Here is a 22,655-nt window from a genome sequence, read left to right as displayed (position 1 = left end):
CGAGATAGGTGGAAGACGAGCGAGATAGTTAATGTATTTCAAATACATGCAAATTACACTAGATACTTTTATCTGGGATACCAAATATAGGAAAAGAGGTGAAGGAGATAGGAGAGAAGTAACGAGAGAGTCAGATACATGCGAATTCACTTGGATACAACATATCTAAAACAAATTACAAGTAATTTTAACCTCATGTATTCGAGATACATATATTTGAATATGCCTGATATATGTATCTAAAGTTTAAATTCTGATAAGTTTTCTAATAATGAAAAATGAAAGAAAAAAAGGTAATTAAGTACTAAACTAGTGAAATTTGTATAAGTTACCTTATAATTAAACCAAGATGATAAAGTGCCAAAAAGGCCAAAACACTTCTATCCTTTTGTATATTACGACAAACTTCTTCTCAAATACTAACCAATCAAACACTAACTAATCTAACATAAATAATTAGAGTACATAGTTTTTTTGTATTGTGGGTTCCATGTTTTTGGTTCTGAAAACAGAAAACTAGTCCAATAATTTGGACTCAATAAAGCAACTTGGACCAAACACGTTATCCACAGTTTGTGCGACAATTCATAAATAAAAATAAGGAAAAATTGACTTTTTAATAAATAATTACTGATTTTAGCGATACTTTTTATTTATTAATATTTATAGCAATATATAATAATATTATGATATATCTACTATGTATTAAAAGTGAATTATGAATGCAATATAAATGTATTATAAGTGTTTTAAAATATATTATACTTGTTTGGTAAGAAATTGATACAATATATTATAAGTGTATTAAAGTATGTGATAAATTAAGTATCCATGAATAAAACTTGTATTATATGAGTTTTATAAATTATTCTCGCTAATATGTATTAAAATTGTATTATAAGTGTTCAGTGAAAAAAAAATATTATTGCTATAAATAGTAAATATTTTCTTAATGTTGTACATTTATGTAAATTTCCCTAAAAATAATACATTTTTCTCTAATCTTGTTCACTATTTTTAAAATAGTTTTTTTACTTTTACTTCTCACTTTCAATATATCAAAACAAATAATTAGTTATTTCATGTTTTATCCTTATTATTTGTTTCTTAATTCCCAAATTATTTTTCAAGACTTATTTCTAAACATTAATTAATATGGTCATTATGGTAAAATCATCATATATATCAATTATTATTTATTAAAGAATGTACAAAATCCAAAATGATTAAGTTAAAGTGAACTGAGAGAGTACCTAGTAACTAAATATGTCTTTCTGTTGTCACCTACCCTATTAATGACCTAAAAATTACTAGGGTGGTTTATAAGTAAAATTAGAGAAAGGCGGGGGTTAATACTTCATTCGTCCAATAATATTTGTCCACTTTTTATTTTGCACACTTTTTAAGAAATCATAAATAGAAGAATAATTTTATCATATCACCTTTTGAATATAATAAATATAATGTCTTGAAAAATGTAATAGAAAAATGACTATAATTAATGATGAGGGTAAATTAGGAACTAAGTTTAAAATTATCACTTGATTTCATAAACTGAACAAGTATTGTTGGACATCTATTTTTAGTATAGTAGACAAATAAATATATATAGAGGGAGTAGTATCTAACTATTTATGGAATGCTTAATTTCTATATGTGGATGTGGTTTAAAGTTGTCAAATCAATTAAGAATATAACTAATCATAAAAAGTAGTATTTGACTAAATTATCTTATGATCTCTTCCTTAAATCAGTAATTAGTTGACTATATGTCTTCTTGTAGTTAGTAAAGATTATATTAGAATTTTTTTTTAACATTGACTTAATATTTTTAATTGACAAATATTGAAGGGAACGGGATCAGTACTTTTCATCCGAGTCAAATTAATCCTCATTTAAAAATTTAATGGACTAAATATTCAATTTTAATGTTAAAAGCTCAATATTCATATCAAAATAATAAAATTTTCTATTTAAATGTTAAATACGATTCATTTAAATCTTGTGATGCGAAAAAAACTATGTTTGAGGCAAAGGGAATCTTTTTTTCCCTACCTAGGAGATCTCATTTTTTTTCCCGCTCCCTCGGTGACCCACAATCTTAGGTTGGGAGGTGAAAGTACTTACCATCATCTCAGCAATCTCCTGGTTGGGAAAATGTGGATTAACACAAAAATATTTATGGTCAAAATAGTGAAATAAAATGAAAAAATAATGACATAAATTTTTTTACGTGAAAATCCTTTTAAATAAGGGAAAAGGACCCCACACTTATCAGGTATTATTAACCCATTAATGATTAAAGGAGAATCGCTCCGTACCAGAATTAATTCATGCGAAACTATTAGTTAAGAATTCTATATAAGTACATGAACACTCTGTCGTGCTTTATTCTTAGGTACTAAGCTGCTCAAATTAACTTAATAACCACTGGAACCTCAAGTATCGTACACTAATCTACATATACTACCAAATTATTTTTAATATCCAGCAAGGAAATATATGTAAAGGAGAAATTAAAAGCAAATAATATTGGTGAATTAGAAATTCAAGTCAACAAACTAAAGAAAGCACTATAGTAAAACTACAAAAGAGATGGAATAACAATCCCTTCATACAAATTAAATCAAGTGCTCAATCCTAATTAAAATGAAACTTCAACAAACAAAAATAGAAATTCCTAGAATGATACAAACAACAAAGGCAAAAATAGAAATTCCTAGAATGATACAAACAACAAAGGCAAAATACTTCACATCAACACATGACTACAACAAATGCGACTTTAATTAGTCGCCACAGAAAATGATAAAAATTCGTCACTAAAAGTTATTTTTCGCGCCAACTTGAAGGTCGCTAAGAATAGTCTAGTCGCTAAAACTTATTTTTTTGTGACGACCCAAAAGAGAAACATTTATAGCTTATTAGGCACAAATGAAATCAGATGGGAGAGTTTTGCCACAAGTATTAATAAGCAAGCTTAGTGCAATTGGAATATTAATGTTGATTCCAAGAATATTAGCTTTCAATGCAGTGCAAAGACAAATAGCAGCTTCAAGATCCAAAAGTCCACCTAGTACGCTACAACAATGTGGGTCGGGTGGGGTCCCGATGACCGCTCCGACCGGCCCGTTCAGCACGTTGGCACATACTCCTAGTTTTAGGGCATCTCTAGGGCAATGTCCCTTGGATGGGCTCGGGTTCGGGTTTGGGTTTGGGTTCGGGTTAGGGTTTGGTTTAGGATATGGTGGATTGTTGCAACCACTCCAGCAACCACTTACAAGGGTAAAGAAAAGAATGTTGGAGAACAAAAAGAGAGTAACTAAGTATCTGTTTGAATCCATGACAAAGTAGAGCTAACTTATGTTTTGTATTGCTATTATGTTTTTGAGGTTTAGGGCATAGAGGAATTGAGGTGTGTATTTATAGACAAATTCGTGGCAAAGTTATATATACTATCAATGTAAGAAACATTTACTATCAGGTATACTTTCTGTCCCAATTAATGTGGTACCGTTCGAATTTCGAGAGTCAAACTTAAATTTTTTTATTGTGAAATTCGACATGACATGACCTGAAGGTCTTTCGAAATAACTTATTTACTTTCACAAGTTAGGAATAAAATTTGCATAGACACCACCCTTCACGTACTCCACTTATGAGGTCACAATAAATATATTGTTGTCGAATTCAGCACAAAATCTTTAAAACTTTTGGGTTATAAATTATAATAATTAACAATTTCAAAATATTTATAGAACATATAAAAACTTGTGATTAAGAAAAAATCATTTGATACTCAAAAGATTTCCATATATATATTGAGTAAGAGATTATATATAACTTAAATTCTATTTGAAATAATTGAGAAATGAAGGATAGAATTTTGGCATGCATGCAAAGTTGCAGACATGTGAACAAATGCTAGCCTGGAATGAAAGGTGGCTAATAATTTAAAAACAGAGAATTTCTGGCCCCAATTAACTTGGCCTAGCTTTGTGTAGATCTTTTTCTTGAAAGTTAAATATGTTACTGCAAGTGGAGTTTATTTTATTGGTTTTTTGGGGGATCACAAGACAGACCAATAGGCACAATAGGTACAGAAAACAAACCCGTGACTACCCATTGGTCTTGTAGTTCGTGTCATTCTTTCTAAACTTCAAATTCGATCCACTTAAATAAATGACAGTACTCCCTCTTTTTCATATTATATTAAGTATTTTATTTTTGTTGACTTGACACTCCGTAAAATTTATCAAATATTTTTTAAAATTTTATGATATTAATTAAATATGTTATGGAAAAAGTTAAATTTAATAAATTGTCAAAAGAGAAAAAAGATATATTATTTTAAATAGACTAAAAAAAAATGTAAGACAAACATATTGAAACGCACAAAGTATCATGTTTCGCTTCTTGAACATAAAATTACTGTCAAGCCGCAATGTTTTTAATAACTGATGTAGTAAAGTGTTGTTGTATATGTTTACTGGTATTTGACGTTTAGATCTCCTTTACCATGATGGAGGAATGTATATGTTGACCAATAGCCTTTCCTCGTGAAGTCATGTCCATAATTGATAGACAACAATCACCATTTAAATACAAAATTTTCTTTTAGATATTCATACTTGAAATTTACGACATTAATGATTATTATTATAAATATTTTAATATTTTATTTTTATACATAATATATTTTTTTAAAAAAAAATATTATTACACAATTTTGGATACGACTAAAGAGGTAATTTTGAAGTGTGGTGCTATAACAAGGGAAATGACAAGCTCAAATTTGTGTTGGAACTAGAGAATTGACAAAATTAAACTTGGGAAACTTACATAAATATATAATATTAAGAAAATATTTACCATCTATAGCAATTAAAAAAAAAATTCACTGAACACTTATAATATATTTATAATACATATTGCAGAGAACTATTTATAAAACACATATAATACAAGTTTTATAGATAGATAATACATTTATCACATACTTTAATAGACTTATAATACATTATGTTAGTTTCTTACTACACAAACATAATGTATATTTTAAAACACTTATAATACATTTATATTGTATGCATAATTTACTTTTAATACAAGTGTAGATTTATCATAGTATTGCTATGTATTGCTATAAATGATAATAAATAAAAAATATCGCTAAAATCAGTAATTAATTTTTAAAAAACACTCAATCAAGTAATTTTTTCATTAAACTTCTTCTGCGGCCCGGTTTGGAATTTAGTTATGGAGCCCAATTCACTGTGTAGTTATTGGACTTGGTCCAAATTCATCATTCTTATAGGATAAGCCTATAGGCCTATGTAGTTGAGTCCATAATTGTTGGGGAATGCAAATTGTCACAAGTATAGTTGTAAATTTAAGGAAAAATTACGCAACATAGAAAACACTACGCATTATTTAATCTAGTTAACATTTTTTATAATTATAAATTATGGTTACAGTTACTGAAATTTGGTAGTATACAAATTTGGGGGCTCATATACAAATCTGGAAGCAAATTTAGGGGTTCATATATAAATCTCTAAAGCAAATTTGTATTTTCTTTTATATTTGTATATTTCGAGGCTCACATACAAATCTGTGGGTTCATATACAAATCTCTAAAGGTTTGTATTTGTATATAAAGTGAATTTAGGAGCTCATATACAAATTTCTAAAGCAAATTTGTATGTATATATACAATCTGTTTGAAAGCCCAATTTATATAATGCAATGAGATATACAAATAGGAAAACCCAATATGTATAATGCAATGAGATAAACAAATGAAAATTGACATAACAACTGGAACTATAACTATGGAACGTAATTAGACAAACTGCAGCTGAGGAGCCTAATTATGTTTCAAGTTTTTACTATTTTCTAAAGTTCCTCTAAATTTAACAATTTAATTGCACGGTTTACTTTTTTAAGTGGGATATTTTTTTTATTTTTGCCCCTAGTAATTGAATTTATGCCTACCGGCGCATAAGTTCCTTAAGAGCGTGTGACATAATTCATGAGATATTATGATTTTTAAAATATAAATTTATGTCTCACGAAGAAATTATTTGCTGGCAAAAATAGGGACAAAAGTGCAAATGATCCACGTTTGACTTCCACTATTACGAGCAGAGGCGAATTCAGAATTTTGAATCTCTGGGTGACACGCAGCTTTGAACAGTAACCTATGGCAAAACTCCAGTGTAGAGCAAGATAATACTTAATATTTATTAGCAAATTTACATACAAAATTTAGACTTGTTCTGTTGGTCTAGTTAAGATTTTTACTTACAAGAGGTCTAGATTTCTAATCTACTTATTAACAAAAAAAAATTCAATAAAATCGCTACCTATGTCTTGAATGAAAAAAAAAGCTTTAAAAAAAATACACCACAACAGGGCTCAAACTTACATTCCTACGACAGTAAACTTAAGCTTTAATCACTGGCACCACAAGACTCATTATCTCTAAGAGTACCATGTTTAATATTTATACTTTCTTTATAAATATATATACAAATATACATGTATATACAGATTTTCAATCGATACCGAAGGGTGGCGTGTCATCCGCCCCAGATTACGAGTTTCGGCCGAAGCTTACCGTTTTGCTAAAAATTAGGCCCAATAAACTCTGCATACTAAATTGCTCCTTTAAAATACTAGAAGTATTTTAATAAATTAGCAAGAGTAGTTAAGTCAGTACAAACACAATAAAACATTATGCCAACGACCACAATTTGATCTGGGGATCTTTGGCCACATTCATGAGAAGAATATTTTTAATCTAATTAAAATTCAGGTGAAGCCACTTGCTAGGTTCTTGTGTAGCCCGTGACTTGATTATTAAACTATTATATGCCACCATTCATCTCATTTATAGGTTACTCGTTAGACTATCAACATTATACCCACTTGGGGTGTGACCCTTCATCAAGTCCACCGTGAATGTGAAATGCTTTATACATTAGATTGCTTTTCATTATATCAAATCAAATAGTTTTAGGACCCGTTTGAATATGTGATATGAAATTTGATTTGAAATCAGATTGATTTGAAGTTAAAATTTTGTTTGAACATGTAGTTTGAATTTTTAAAATTGTATTTTTTAATCGTTAATATGAAAACCCCACAAGTTATGAAAACTATTAAAATTTCTCAATTCTTATACAATTTTACAAAATGAGCATACTATGGTTCATAAATAAGATATCAGAATATGCTAAGACGCTAAATAGATAAATTGCATATCCTCATGTTCCTTTTATAAATAAATATTTGTGATTACAAACTTCCAAATACACATAATTTTATAATATCCACCAAACAATAGTAGTAACTAGTTATTCTTTAAAATAATTATTTCACATGGTACATATAATCTTTTCACACCGAGCATAAGTCTTTTTTTGCAAAATTTAAAATAATGGGTCTTTTTTTAATTACAAAAATAAATTTATGGATAAAGTTTTACATTATAAAAATATTGAAATCATTATTTGGAATGTCAAATCATATTTTGTGAAGAATTTAGTATTTTAAATCATGATCTCAAATTATATATCCAAATAATAATTTAAAATCATGACTTCATATTGCATATCCAAACGCAAGCTGAGATACAGTGTGCACATACCACACTTTTGTATAGTTGGTATCAGTAGTATTAGATGCCCAACAAAGCGTAGACATGTACCTCATCTCAAATATATCTAGGTAGTTTATGCCAACTTTCAGAAGTATAGGGAAGTTCCTAGCAGCGTAACTTCCTTCAAGAGACCTACTTCTCTTGCACTTATTTGTCAGTATATAGAATACATTAATTCCATCATTCACATATACCTCCAAGATCTACCAGCTAACAAATTATTCTCTACTTCTTGCCAGCTAAAATTCCTTGCTTACACACATGGGGTTATGAATGTTTGCTCATCATTCTTCTAAGGCTTAATACATCGTCGGTCCTTTAAACTTGTCAGGATATTTCATTAGATACTCTAATTGAACACTTCAATACTAACAAAGGGTTCTGAATAGACACTTTTAGTTCAAATTTTGAATTTTTTTCCCGTGTGTTTCTATATGTCTTTTAGGTAGGGAGCGAGAGCCTAGGTTTTACGGCTTTCTTGAGGTAAATGTGTATAAGTAAAGGAGATGCCATATCTAATATGGTTAATTTAACTATTTAACAGACGAATAAGAACACACACAATTTTTTTTTTTGCAAAATTTGAATCGAAAGTGTCTAATTGAAATACTTTAATAAGAGTTGAGATGTTCATGAATAGGAGCAAAATTTAGTTCGAATGTTTAAATAGAATATTCCATCAAATTTAAGGACCTGACTATGTATTAAGCCTTCTTCTAATCACCCACCTTATGCATGCAGCCTATAAAAAGCCAACTATCATTTTAATTCTTCATCATCACAATTCAATACATTTCTCTCTTACCTTCCCTTTAGCTAGCAAAGTTTAAGAGTCCATAAGATGGCTAAGTCACTTGCCCTTTTTCTTCTATTCAATATCCTTTTCTTCACTGTGGTGAGTTCATGCAACACTTGCCCTGGCCCTAAACCAAAACCAAAGCCAAAGCCAAAGCCAACGCCGAAGCCATGTCCCCCTCCTCCTTCAAAAGAAGGCAAATGCCCAAAAGATGCCTTAAAATTAGGTGTTTGTGCTAATGTGCTTAATGGTTTGTTAAATGTAACACTTGGAACTCCACCTGTAAAACCATGCTGTAGTCTTATTGAAAATCTTGTGGATTTGGAGGCTGCTGTTTGTCTTTGCACTGCACTTAAGGCTAATATTTTGGGGATTAACCTTAATCTCCCTATTTCACTAAGCTTACTTCTTAATGTTTGTAGCAAGGAGGCTCCAAAGGGATTCACTTGTTCCTAAATAGTTCTCTGCCTTCTCTGTTTTTGCTTTTCTGAAGTTGGTCGTTGATTTTTTTTATTTGTTGACAAGTTTCTGATGTTTTATTTGTCGGGGGAATCTTAATAGTTCAGTTGATTGGCTACATGAATATTCATCTTCTTTGGTGCGAGTTCGATTCCCCACTTGTAATTCCTTTTCCATTTCTCCTTCCTTAAAAAAAAATGTTGTATTTGTCTATGCACTAAACATCTTGTTAGGTGCAAGGTTGTGATTTGCTTTGGATTGCTAATTGTTGGAAAGACAAGTACTGTTTGTGTGCCCTTTGGAAATAAACAATATATTTCTTAGTATCACTTTCAGTTTGTAGTGCTCTCTACTTATGATTTACGTTTGTAGTACTCTCTACTTATGATTTACTGCATACTTTTTTTTGAACTCTTTTTCATTTTAATTTCAAAATATTAAGTTGATTTAATCCAATTTAATTTCAAGTTTAACTAAATTTAACTCTTAAGAAACAAAAAAAGCCAAAAAGAAAAGCAACTTGGACAATTTTTTTTTTATCGATAACCTCCGACCAGTCAATCGTATATATATTGATTAATATGTAATCGATCAACATTAGTACTTGAAAGTGTCTCTTCTGCTCCGAAACAGCCAGTTCCAAATGATCCTGAAAATTCTTGCTTCCATTGGACCATTTGTATGTATATGCATTGGGACCCGAATTCATGTCTTGGTTTGAGAAATCAAAATATATAAGAGATGTATAGAAAATAGAAGGCTCACCATGTTCTCCAATGTAACAATCACTAAAAGAATATTCTCCGTTCAAATTTATTTATCTCCGTTCACTTTAACTTTTTATTTGGCAATCCATAATCAAAGGAATAGATATTTTTGATACTTGTTAATATATATATTCAAAGTAAACCATAGTTGCTCGTACGGGTTTGAAAAATATGGCGGCCTTGAACTATTACATATTTTAGAATCTACGAATTTTAGAATTTTGCATGTAAATTCGTAGAAAATATCTGCGAAAATAATTCCTAAATAAAATTCCATATTATTTCTTTAAGCTAAGTTAAAAATTTAAATTTTAAAATTATCTGAAATCTTATTCAAGACCATCTTTTTACAAGTATTAATAAGTTAAACAAGTAATAAGTTGATTTAAAAAATGCAAGTATATTTAAGAACTTATAAAGCACTTCTAATATTGTATTTCTTTGTCTTACCTTTTTTTTTTTTTGGAAACTCTCTAAATTTTCTAAATATGAATATGGAAATTCAAGACTTCTTGCATGTTGAAGGCTGCCAAGTGATATATATTTTTTTTAGTTTAACAATAATAATATATCCAATGTTATTTACAGTAGATTCATTCCAAGCCCAAACTCGTTTCGAAGGTCACGGATGGCAAACTTTAGGGTCTTCATTTAAGACAGAGCCGTAAGTATAAAATATTTCAAGTTTAGCCATTTGAAAATTAATTTCAGGCCTTTTTGATTGAAGTTAAAAAAAAGAAGTCGTATGTGAAATTTAGCATCAAGTTTCTACTTTTTTGCATGAAGTTTTAGGATTATTAGCAAGGAAAAATTAGACGCCCAATTTTTTCAAAGCCTCAAAGCATATGACTAATTGAGTATAGTTCATATACTTTAATAGAGTTAGTAAATATTTTTTACCTTTGATCACTTGGATAATTTTATATGTAACTATCCGTAAAAAGTGAGATGGTAAAAATTTATCCATATTGATTGTCTTCCGCTGCGCGAATTTCCTGAGAAACAAAGTCATAGGCATTCTTACTAAGAAACTGAAAGAAGCCTCAAAAACAGAAGAAAAAAAGTCTCTTACAAGACTTTTTCAAAATAAAGACTGGGCCATGGACTGGACGATCTCTCTCTGTCTATTCAAAAATCCGAGACTGCTAGTTAAGTTGGTGACATTGGTTCCCCGTCCCTACTCTCCTATCTCTCTCACCCTGGTTGCTTTTCCATCACGATTTTCTCTTCGAGAACACTCGCCTCGTCGATTCTTCCCCTCGTTCCTTTTATCTTCACTACCGGTGGTCAGAATTTTTTTCCATTCACATCTTTCGTCGAGCTACTTTGTTCCTCAAATAAGTCGGATTCGGGAGCCCAAAATCCCTTTTTTGTTTGATTTTAGATTTCTTAAAAAAAAAAAATAAGCCACGTAAACGAAAAGAAGGCAAGCTATCTGATGAATTTTCTTCTTATTACTTCAGACAATGCTTCCGGAGCTAGACGGAAACAGCCTTCTACCTTCAAATCTTTTCAAATTCACACCAATCATACCAACTTATCATAGTTAAGTAATTTAATGAGATAATATTTTGTATCAAAATATCTTATGCAAACAAATGATATGGATATATTGATTTGATATAAATACTCGACTTAAATAAATATTAACAAATGAGATTATTAACTAGGAAAATAAGTATATCACCTACTAAAATATGTTAAAATACATTAATTGTGTATATAAAATAAATCATAGTAATTCAGTTGTTTGACTATACGAATTTTCACCTTGTTGGTGAAGATTCGATTCCCCACCTTGCAATCCCTTCTCCTTCGCGCAATTTTATTTATTTATTTTTTAAAAAAGTACATATACTAAATCACTAATACTGATTAAGTACCATGACATTCTGGGCTTGCAAAATCACGGGCTACAAAAAAAAAACAATTTAAATTCCTGGATTTTGGAAATCAGCGAGAGGAACATGGCAACTTGTTTTCCTTCTTAACATGTGCCTTGGTGCTTCCAAGATCTACCAAAGAATGCTACACTAATTCTTTGCCAGCCAAAATTCCTGTTTTTTTTTGTTTTCACAGGGGTTGATATCTCTATTGGGACATGATTAAATTTAAATTTCGCATAATTGAGTTGGGGGGAGGTGTGTGTGTTTCAATTTCTAGGGATATCGCTCCTAACAAAAAAAAAATTCATTTTCTAGAATTCGAATTCGAGATATTTGGATAGTCCAGGATAAAAGTTTTGTGGGTTCAACATTTAAAGTTTTTTATCCATGAACTCATTATTATATCGGTTCACATTTACTATTTATTACAACTTTTATAAATTTTTACACATAAATTATACATTGCGCCAATAGTACTTGGTTCATCTGAACCCGGTACTAGAGTGCTACATCCGCCTCCGATGAAGGAATCTCAATCATTCATCCTACCACAATCCATGTTGATTAAATTCTTGACTTACACATGAATTAAAAATGTTTTTTTTAATCACCCTTTCTTATACATGCAGTCTATAAAAACCCAACCATATTAATACAATCTTCATCATCAGAAATTAAATCAACACATTTCTCTAGTGGATTTGGAGGCTACTGTTTGTCTTTGCACTGTACTTAAGGCTAATATTTTGGGGATTAACCTTAATATCCCTATTTCACTTAGCTTACTTCTTAATGTTTGTTGCAAGGAGACTCCAAAGGGATCAATTACTTCTTCCTAAATGACTTTTAATTAATTGATTAATTGAGGTTGCTTCTGTATTTTCATTTATTTCCCATTGCCCATGGAGCAATGAAATGTTTTCAATATTTTGTCGTTGGAGTTGTACGTCCTGTTGAATCAATATATTTCTTATTTAGTGCGACCTTTTTACAGCGATCGTAAATTTTGAATTCAAACTCTGTCTTTATATTAATATTTTGACCTAATTTAAATAAAATAAATTTACAACTCAATTAGCAACACTTGTTATTGCACTATAACAATATCTTTTTAAATCTAATTTTATTGTCTGAGGCAGTTTTTGCGGTAGTAATTTATGAGATTTGATAGGACTTTTCTGATATTTTTGATTCATTTTTTTCGTGACAATTCTCATAAAATCAAATAATTAAAGTTTGTTGATAAATTATTTAACAAACATAAAAAATACTTACTTTTTATAAACTTAAAGGACGAAGAATGCTCAAAAATATATTTAGGACTATTTTTATCAACCATTGACTCAGATATTTGAAAAGACTCTGCAATTTTACATAGAGTTTTGAGCTTGAAAATTGAAATATTTATGCGTTATCTTTCTTTTTTTCATATATTCATTTGGTATTAGATTTCATTGGGTGACCAATTTAAATTCTAGTTACATTAAATCCACTAAAAAAGAAACGCTTTTTATCAACAGTTTTTTTCTTCTAAAAGTTAAATTCATGACCTTAATTAAGAATGAAAATTTTTATCTATCACACCATGCAGTTCCTTGATGGTATTTATTGACCTATAATAATAAGTAGCTAGATCTAACACTTAATAAGTCTGATATTTAATAAGCTAGAAATTGAAGTGATTACCTAATTATACATACAATTATTAGCTGAATTGCATTAATAAATAAAAATAAGTTACATTATCAATATCCATAGTTTAAATTTTACTCTCTCCTTTACATTTAACTTTTGCTTTAGCTTTTTTCACGAAACAAAAAATACAAAGTATAATTTATTAAATTATTCTTATTTTATTATTCTATTGTTTTTTTAAGAATTGAGTAGTATTAAAAAGAATTACTTCTACCTTCTTAATGTTAATGACACTAGGGCTACACATAGATTGATTTGATTCAATTTTGAAGCTTATCGATTATTGAATTGTAAATATGTTAAATCGTTATAGAACCATTAAGATATAATTTATCGGTTAGTAATCGTTATTATCGATTTTAACTTGTTAAAACTTCACACACATAAAATCATTGAAAATCACTTAGAAACATATTACAAAATCAAATGAATCATGCACATGAGTTGGCATAAATCATGCACATGAGTTGTCATATTGCATTCTGCTTAAAAATAAACACGGACACCTTGTAGACAAAGACGGACCACGTTTGAAGAAAGGGGTGCACGTGCACGTTAACTTTAAAAAAACTTATATATATAATATACATGTATATACCTAAAGAAGGATAATATATTTAATTGTGCACCATTTAAAACAAAAGCTGATTTGGTGCCCTGGTCCAATTCTTATCTTTCCACTTCTTTGCCAGCAAAGGGTCCTGTATACTGGGTCAAAACCATCAAACCAGAACTATGTTACACTTTCGTTTAACTTATATTTATTGATACCTTCAATTTATAGTGTTGCTCCGTCCTCATCAAATTTTGAATTCATCTCTATTTGTAGAATAGCCGTAATTTTAAGAATCAGAAATAAAAGTATGAAACTAATTCATAAGTCAAGAAATTTATATATTGAATGGTATAAATATAATTTATTAATATACTATCAGGTTATTGGTTAATTTATTAAAAAAAAATCTCAAAATCATTAAAAATCGATAATTCGATATTTGGAAAAAGAATCAAAATCTTTAATGAACCGCCAAATCAATAATTTATTTTTGATAAATCAATTACTTTTTTCGATTCAGATTATTGGTTTCAATTCGATTTTGAACAACCCTAAATGGCAAAATAATTATCAGTTTTAATCTTGTATTCCTAAAATAATAATTATTTTGAATAAAAGCGACGGTTAATTTGAAACGACCGACCTAAATAATACTTTTATCTTTTATTATAAAGTGGGTCCCTTTAGTACCTTCCTATTGTGCCGTGACTCAAGAAAGTCCTTGTATTCCCATTACACCAATCAGAAGATGCAAGTTGAGCCATATACTTCAGCAAGGAAATGATAATATTGTCGACTAATTATATAATTATTCTATTTTCCAAGATTCAATTACACAAAAATCCAAAGATTAGAAGCCACCAAATAGTCAAAATATTCAGCATAAATTCTGCTAAACCCATTCTCATTTAATAATTTAGATCAAGGGAATTAAGTGACTATGCATGATTTGACCTCATGTTTGCCTTTTAAGTATACGTGACAGTCTTACAGAATTTAAAATAAGCAATTATCAATAATACAACCCAGAAAAAAACAAAACAAAAAAAGATATTTTATTTTAATAATGCAATCATGCAATCTCTCTAACCTTAAGCAAATGTAACTACTCTTTATTTTAACCACTTTTGGTACTTGATGAAGAAAACAATAAAAAGTGTACAAAATTTTCTTCTCGTATTTCTGCTCAATATCTTTACAATCTACTCTAATATTTATACAAGTTTGTATGGAATCTATTCTATAACAAAATAGACAGATGTACAATTTCTGTTGTAACCTCCGAACAACTTTAAAATAAATACTCAATTTACAAATATACAAATAAAAATAAAATACTATACATGTATAGCTCACGTAGGTATCGAACCTTCTTCTTCTGGCCATATAACAACCCAATACCAAAATTTCAATATTTGTCTTTTAAACCCAAATTGGTAAAAGCCCAATTATGAGCCCAAATATACCTTGACCTAGTTATCAAATATCTGAAGTCTGGAAAATTCTATTTGTCCGAAGTTGTCTCATCATCTTCTCACACAACATTGTCTTCCTCCTCCAACACATCAAGAGAGATAAATCCCAACAGTACTTCTAGTGGAAGAATACTGTACAAGACATAAGCAAAGAAGAATTGAACTTCATGTTACTTATGGCAAAGGCTAGAGATTAGATGAACAACGCCAAACTAAAAATAAAAGAGGAAAATTACAAAACCCATAAAAAAAATACCATAAAAAGAAGAAAAGGAATACGGATGGACAGTTTCTGTAGCTAAACAATAAAAGATTCATCATATATTCTATTTAATGAGGGATTAGCAACGGATACTAAAAGAAATAATCATGTTAGCTATACCAGTTATTTAGCGATAGTTTAACGATGAATTTGGTAGCTAATTCTTCTTTTTATTTTTTTATTTTTTATTCTTTATGGTGTAGTGATGTTCACTCCATAAATATTGTGGAAAAGAAAAAAAAACAAGAAGCTAATTAACTTCAAATGTTCATATATTTAAGGTAGTAGGGTATTTAATCTTTCTTAATTGAAACTAACTGAACTGGTACAATATTTTAGAACACATAAATCTGAAATAGCACTTGTCAATTCCTTTTTTTTGTGGGATCATTGCAACTAGGGTTGTACATGGACCGAGTTGGTTCAGATTTTTTACAACCCAAACCAAATCATTTGTGTCGGGTTATTAAATCTATAAACCAAACCAAACCAATAAAAACCGAGTTTTTCGATATCAATTTTTCTCGGCTTTTTCAGTTTTTTTCGGTTTTTTCATAGTATCTAATAAAAGCACAGAGCAGTGCTTCTTAAAAAGAATTCTAGTACAAAATATCAACATATAAGATGGAGACAGAACACTTTTTGAAGTTTTAACTTTATAATATAACTTTATAAGATGAGCTTTTTTTAAATATTATTTAGATGAATTTTTCAAGTCCAAATCTAAATGTAAGAAAGAAAACAAAAATTATGAAAATTTTTTAAAAAATATTTATAAATTACATTTTAATAAATATTTTTAGGTATAACATAATTTAAAAATAGTATATCTATAATCGGATCGGTTTGGGTTCGATTTGATTTTTTTTAGTTAAAATCAAACCAATCCTATAATGGTCGGGTTTTTTTTCCAAACACCAAATCAAGTCAAACCAAATCACTAGTCGGTTTTTTTTTCCAGTTTGATTCGATTTGTCAATTTGGTGCAGTTTATCGATTAGGCCTGTACAACTCTAATTGCCACCAACACGAATTTCTTTTTACAGAACGAAATGTTTTTATAGTTGACTATATTAGTCTGTATACCAAGTTAAAAGCTTATAATTTATAAAATTAAAGTGTATTTAACATTAAAACAATAGGAATTAATTATGAAATTCATCACTAATATGTTTATAAATAGCTCGTAGCTAGTAAGAATTTTTTTTTAAATAATTCATCGCTAATCTATTCTTAAATAGAATTAGCAATGAATTTTTATTATTTAGCTATAGATAAGATGTCCATCGCTTTTTTTTTTTTTTTTTTTGTGTGTAGTGTGTTATAGGTCATTGGTAGATCTAGTAAAGTTACATTTTCATCTTAAATAAGCAAATTTCTTTTCCAATGCAATTTCCTTTTCTTAACTTTTATACATTACGTGTAGACTCTGGCGAGGAACATGGCAATTTGCAACAATTCATGTCGATAATAATACATTTTAAAGATATTTGAGTAAATATCTTTGCTTGTGATACCAGCTAAAACTTAATTTAGTTTTTTTTTTAAATGATTTTCCATAACTATGATGTTTAATTTTGCAATCCTATAAATACCCACATACTATAATCTTTTGCAATATCAACCAAAGCCAAAAATATCTACTTTAAACTTCTAAAGTTAGAAAATATGGGATCTAAGAAAACTACTTCCCTTGCTCTTTTTCTCCTTGTGAACCTTCTTTTTTTCACTCTTGTGAGTGCATGTGGCACTTGCCCGAGTCCTAAACCAAAGCCAAAGCCAAAGCCAAAGCCAACACCAACACCAACGCCAAAGCCAACACCAACGCCAAAGCCAACACCAACACCAACACCAACACCAAAGCCAACCCCGAGCCCTAGCTCGAAAGGAAAGTGCCCTATAGATGCACTAAAATTAGGTGTTTGTGCTAATGTTCTTGGAAATTTACTTGGAATTGTAGTTGGAAATCCTTCAAAGAAACCTTGTTGCTCTCTCATTCAAGGACTTGCTGATCTTGAGGCTGCTGTTTGTCTTTGCACTGCCATTAAAGCAAATATTCTTGGGATTAACCTTAATGTCCCTCTTTCTGTGAGCCTTCTTCTTAATCTTTGTGACAAAAAAGATCCATCTGGCTTTCAGTGTCCTAATTGAACAAAAAACAACAACAATTACTAAGTACGCTTCAGTACCAAATAAGTTGGGATCAACTATATAAATCCTCATTTTGTCACACTACTACATAGTTTGATTTAAGTATTTTTGAATTTTATTTTGTTTTACTTATTATCAATGTCCTAGCTATGAATTTCTTCTATAAGGATAAATTCTATTGTGTGCAGGGTAACTTCGCGTTCCCTTTGTAGCCTGAAAGAAGCTCCTCTTTGTATTTCCTAATGTACTTTTTGTACTTCACAATATATAGAAGTCTATTTTGTGGCAAATGTTTTTATTTTTCTTTTCTCCTCATGTCAATAAAAAAAATGTGCATTGTCATATTTATGTCATATGTATATGAATGCTCTATTCATATTTCTAATTGGAGTTAATATATATAATTAACAACATTGTCACCTCTTCTATTAACTAATTAATTTATTAAGATAATTGAGAATCACAAATTTTAAGTGCTTAATTACTTTAAACCAAGCAAAAGGGTAGATCCAACTTGAGTATATATATATTAATAAATAAAGCTGACTGATTCACGGAGGATTCTCTTTTTTTTTTCAGAAAAAGAGCTAGCTAAGAGATCATGAGCGGATCTAGCTCATGAGTTACAGTGACATACAGTAGAATTTAATAGCTTTAATTTAAATATTTTAAAAAAAATTCACTTAATATGTATAAATAATCTATACCCAACTTGATAAGTCATCTTGGATCCAGCTCTATTGGATTATTGTACGTACTATAGCAAGAGATAATTTCATGACTACAACAACTTTATTTTTAACTATTACCTAGATTTCAACAAAACAACAACATATTCTATCTACCGTACGTAAGTTTGAACTAGATTTTATACTCTCTCCGTTTATTTGAACTTTGTATGCCTAAATAAATAATGATTGATATGAATATTTTATCATAATACCTATATATCAATTGATATTGAATAGTAGATCTTGGAAAATTATTTGAAGAATATGTATTTATATTAATGCTAAGGGTAAAATATAAAAGATATTAATTTTTTTTCTCGATATATTAAAAGTGATAAATAAAAATGAAAAATCTATTTTTAAAATAATAGACAAATAAAAATGAGTGGAACAAATAGTAAATGTCCGATGCTTTCAGAGCATGATTAGATAATAACCAGTCTTAGGCTTGCAAATATGTTTCCTCCCTTGTTAAGTGGGTGATAATCATAATACATTCCATACAAGAAATTATAAACCAGCAGTAACTATGAAATATCATATTCTCAGTCCGTCTCAATTTATGTAATGATATTCAAATTTTGACAATCAAACGGATTGTATTTTGACCTTCTTTTTTTTTTATGTTTTTAAATATTTTATATTATTATTATTATTATTATTATAACTTATACTAGCATTTTTTTACGTAACTTTTAAATATATAAATTTAATTTATTTCGAAAGATTAAAAGATTTTATGTCCAAATGTATGATTAAAATTAAGAAATTTAAATCTCAAAAAGTAAAAACCATGTAAATTGAGACGAGTATATTTCAGATGTTGAGAAGAAAAAAAAAAGGAACTCCAATTCAAAAGAAAATTTGATAGACATAATCATATATTTTTCTTCAAAAAATTTACAAATTTCACCAATTTCTTATATAAACCTTACCAAATACCAAGCATATCGTTGATTATTCTTTTTGACATCTTACCATGAAAGGATTATTTTTTGGTTGTCATTTATGAATTTATTTTTATTTCTATGATATTCTTATAAGATATTTTCATTTTCACACATAAAACTCTAAAACTAAAATAGAAAAAATATTTTTCAATTTATTTTTTTCTATTTAAATTGGGCTATGATCACCCCCCCCCCCCTCCCTTCAAAATAAGGAGTTCATAGTTTTTGTGTAGTATTATTATGGTACGATTTAAATGGCCAAAATTATCTCCCAATACAATGTTCTAACCTAAATAAATAATGTAAATCTATATATATTCAATTTAATTTCCATCTGTTATTAGTTATCTCAATTATTGTTTTCTATTTACTAGTATAATACACGCTACAACTAGCCGGACCAGGTTTACCAAATTATGCATGGTGTAATTTGACAGGCTTGTACTCTTATGTCCACTCAAAGCCATTTCATTTTTTTAATTATTATTATTATTATTTTTTGGACGGATAGAGTAGTCTTTAGAAAGTGATATTTTCATAAATGGGGTCAATGTGCTTTGTTAGAACTATTATTAGCCACAAGGATAGTGCATGCATTACTCCTATATATATGTAGTACAAACAAATTAAAGGTGGATATTAATCTTTAGACTTATTAATTGATCTTGACGTCCAACATTCCCATAATTCAACAACATTCTTTTTCATAATATCTTTGTTTACTTTCCTTTTACCCGGTAGGTATTATGGGGTCTTTTAGTATACTGAATAAATTATTCTGGGATTATAAGTCTTAGGACTAATTAATCTCATATGAGAAATAGGAAAAAATAATTACTAATTGGATAGGATAAAGGTAGGATATTATTTCAGAATCACGTAAGGGATAAAATTTATACTAAGTTTAGATGACGATATAAATTTAACCAAATGCAATACAAATTTTATCATACGCGTAATCCTGAATATCTCACCTTATCCTTCCCCAAACGAATATATTGGAGTTTTTTCTTGAAAAGTGATGAATTTCAATTTTTGCAGCTTTAATTTGTTTCTTTGCAATATTTTTCTAGTTCAAAACGTGTAAAACTACAAAAAGAAATTGTTGTTCATGTACAAGTACTTCACTCAAAAAGAATCTAACTGTGCATTGTGCAACTACGTACTAATAACTGAGTATACTCATCAACTTTTGCATACAAATTAAACACGCAACTGAATATAGTAAGGGACAAAATGGTCTTGCTAGTTGCTACTGTATAATTTACAGACATTTAGGTGTTTGTCGCTATGATTAGCTTGAAAAATTTTAAGCATACAAATTTTAAGGCCGGAACTCTATGCATAGATAAGCATAAAAACCCACTCCAATATTATTATCAAGTTTCTGGAATCAAATTTGTGGGAGCAAATTAAAGTACCAAACATAACAAAGATACAAATTAAAAACAAAGACTTAGGAACTCATAATTATTTGCATTTTACCTCTTACGTACCTTACAAAATATTACAAACGAAAGACCAACATAATTAATTAACTAAAAACCTTAGTAATTCAAACAAGAGGAGGACAAACAAAACCAGGAGGAGGAGTTAAACCACATGTTGCAAGAACTGAAAGTGCCAGTGGAAGGAAAATATTAAGGTTTAGAAGTTTAAGTCTTATAGTTGTGCATAGACAAATAGCAGCTTCTAGCTCTAGCAATCCTTGTAATACTGGGCAACATATATGTTCCACTGGATTCCCTATACCAATATGCACTAATCCTCCAAGTACATCAAGACAAAGCCCAAGTTTCAATGCATCTATTGGACACGTAGCTGGTGGAGGCGGAACAATACCTGGAACGCCTCCACCACCACCACCACCTGGTGCACCTCCACCAGGAGGTGCATAAGGAGGATATCCACCACCGCCACCGCCACCACCAGATGGTGGCGGCGAAACTCCTCCTCCTCCAGGTGGATTTGTTATTGGTGGGAAAATTCCGGGAGGGTTTATGATAGGTGGAATAAAGCCAGGTGGCCTTGAAATTGGTGGAAGGATGCCAGGTGGCCTAGTGATTGGAGGGATAACGCCGGGTGGATTGACTATAGGCGGTAAAATGCCAGGTGGCGGCTGGGTGATTGGAGGCGAAATGCCAGGTGGACGAGTGATTGGAGGTGATACGACAGGTGGTGGAAAGACGATAGGTGGCAAGACCTTAGGAGGTGGTCCGCCGTGGTGAGGTGGCGGTTTGGTGGTTGGTGGGTGCGGACGTGGAGTCGATGGTGGAGGGTGGGGCCTACCAGGAGACTTAGGTGGATGAGGGTGATGACCTGGAGATTTTGGAGGATGTGGCGGGCGTGGGGTAGCGCCAGGTGGACTAGGTGGTTCGTAAGGTGGATAAGGAGGAGTACATGGGCATTGACCATATGAAGCATAAGCTGGTGGTAACAAACATATTGACATGAAAATCATACAAATGAAGAACATTGCTGAAATCTTTGATGAACCCATAGCCATTTTTTGACAAAGGCGAAAAAATTATTGTTCAAACTCTTTAAAAGGGTAGTAGTTCCATTTTTTTTTTAATGTTATGTTATTGAATTTATATAGACTATAGTTTTTATAGATGTATTGTATGTGTAACCCGTGAATGAATGAATTCCATGAGACAGCAACACGTAGATGGAGGAATTCCAAAGTGATTAGGTGTATTGTAAAATTGAAATGAAAACTTTGAAGCTTTGTTTGCAAACTTCAATATCCAATCCGTGAGTTCTGAACTTCTGATTATATAGTCCGTGAATAGTTTCTTTTACTACTATTTCACATAGTCTCCATTTTTACACAGATTTTAAGACACTGCACTTCTACTATTTGATTACATATTGTGTTTTGGAGTTTATCCTAACCAATCTGTTTATATATTGAATCCTCCTACTTTTTAAAAAAAATATTTATATAGAGTAGGACTACATACTCCTTAATGAGTTTTTGTAAAAAGAACTAATAGAAAACGTATTTTTTATACGATAAAAATCTGCTATAAAACAGGATAAAGATACATTTTTACAATTGCAAAAATTGATTTCTTAGAATATGTCTAATAGATGCTATATGAAGCAGGTCCAATTTGTAAGCTTTTTTTGCTAAATCAGACAATCGGTTAGGAGAAGCGATAACTTTGTTAGTTCTTCATATACTTCATTTGGACAACGCATCCGCAACCTGAATCCTCCTACTAGAATGCTAAGCTTGGAACGGAAAATTCAATT

The 22,655-nt window shown here is 30.0% G+C and overlaps 4 protein-coding genes across 4 annotated transcripts; 2 read left to right on the top strand and 2 right to left on the bottom strand.

The window, feature by feature from the left end:
* Positions 1 to 2,514: 2,514 nt before the first annotated feature.
* Positions 2,515 to 3,410, bottom strand: LOC129889878 (14 kDa proline-rich protein DC2.15-like). The gene has a single exon (XM_055965339.1). The coding sequence runs from the start codon at positions 3,342 to 3,344 to the stop codon at positions 2,925 to 2,927; it is 420 nt and encodes a 139-aa protein (XP_055821314.1). The 5' UTR covers positions 3,345 to 3,410; the 3' UTR covers positions 2,515 to 2,924.
* Positions 3,411 to 8,429: 5,019 nt separating this feature from the next.
* LOC129889879 (14 kDa proline-rich protein DC2.15-like) lies at positions 8,430 to 9,250 on the top strand. Its single transcript, XM_055965340.1, has one exon. It carries the CDS (start codon positions 8,508 to 8,510, stop codon positions 8,916 to 8,918), a length of 411 nt encoding a protein of 136 aa, XP_055821315.1. The 5' UTR covers positions 8,430 to 8,507; the 3' UTR covers positions 8,919 to 9,250.
* A 7,914-nt stretch (positions 9,251 to 17,164) lies between these two features.
* On the top strand, positions 17,165 to 18,061 carry LOC129888530 (lipid transfer protein EARLI 1-like). Its single transcript, XM_055963491.1, has one exon. It carries the CDS (start codon positions 17,231 to 17,233, stop codon positions 17,711 to 17,713), a length of 483 nt encoding a protein of 160 aa, XP_055819466.1. The 5' UTR covers positions 17,165 to 17,230; the 3' UTR covers positions 17,714 to 18,061.
* Positions 18,062 to 20,803: 2,742 nt separating this feature from the next.
* On the bottom strand, positions 20,804 to 22,004 carry LOC129888529 (36.4 kDa proline-rich protein). The gene has a single exon (XM_055963490.1). It carries the CDS (start codon positions 21,898 to 21,900, stop codon positions 20,950 to 20,952), a length of 951 nt encoding a protein of 316 aa, XP_055819465.1. The 5' UTR covers positions 21,901 to 22,004; the 3' UTR covers positions 20,804 to 20,949.
* Between the last annotated feature and the right edge of the window lie 651 nt (positions 22,005 to 22,655).

Source organism: Solanum dulcamara, chromosome 5, assembly GCF_947179165.1.
Source record: "Solanum dulcamara chromosome 5, daSolDulc1.2, whole genome shotgun sequence".
NCBI lineage: Eukaryota > Viridiplantae > Streptophyta > Magnoliopsida > Solanales > Solanaceae > Solanum > Solanum dulcamara.
The sequence above is the reverse complement of the archived record's forward strand: the minus strand, read 5'-3'. Positions and strand labels throughout refer to the sequence as shown.

What these genes read in the sequence shown, in the direction of transcription:
- LOC129889878 (XM_055965339.1), bottom strand. Translation starts at nt 3,344, where the DNA reads ATGGATTCAAACAGATACTTAGTTACTCTCTTTTTGTTCTCCAACATT.
- LOC129889879 (XM_055965340.1), top strand. Translation starts at nt 8,508, where the DNA reads ATGGCTAAGTCACTTGCCCTTTTTCTTCTATTCAATATCCTTTTCTTC.
- LOC129888530 (XM_055963491.1), top strand. Translation starts at nt 17,231, where the DNA reads ATGGGATCTAAGAAAACTACTTCCCTTGCTCTTTTTCTCCTTGTGAAC.
- LOC129888529 (XM_055963490.1), bottom strand. Translation starts at nt 21,900, where the DNA reads ATGGCTATGGGTTCATCAAAGATTTCAGCAATGTTCTTCATTTGTATG.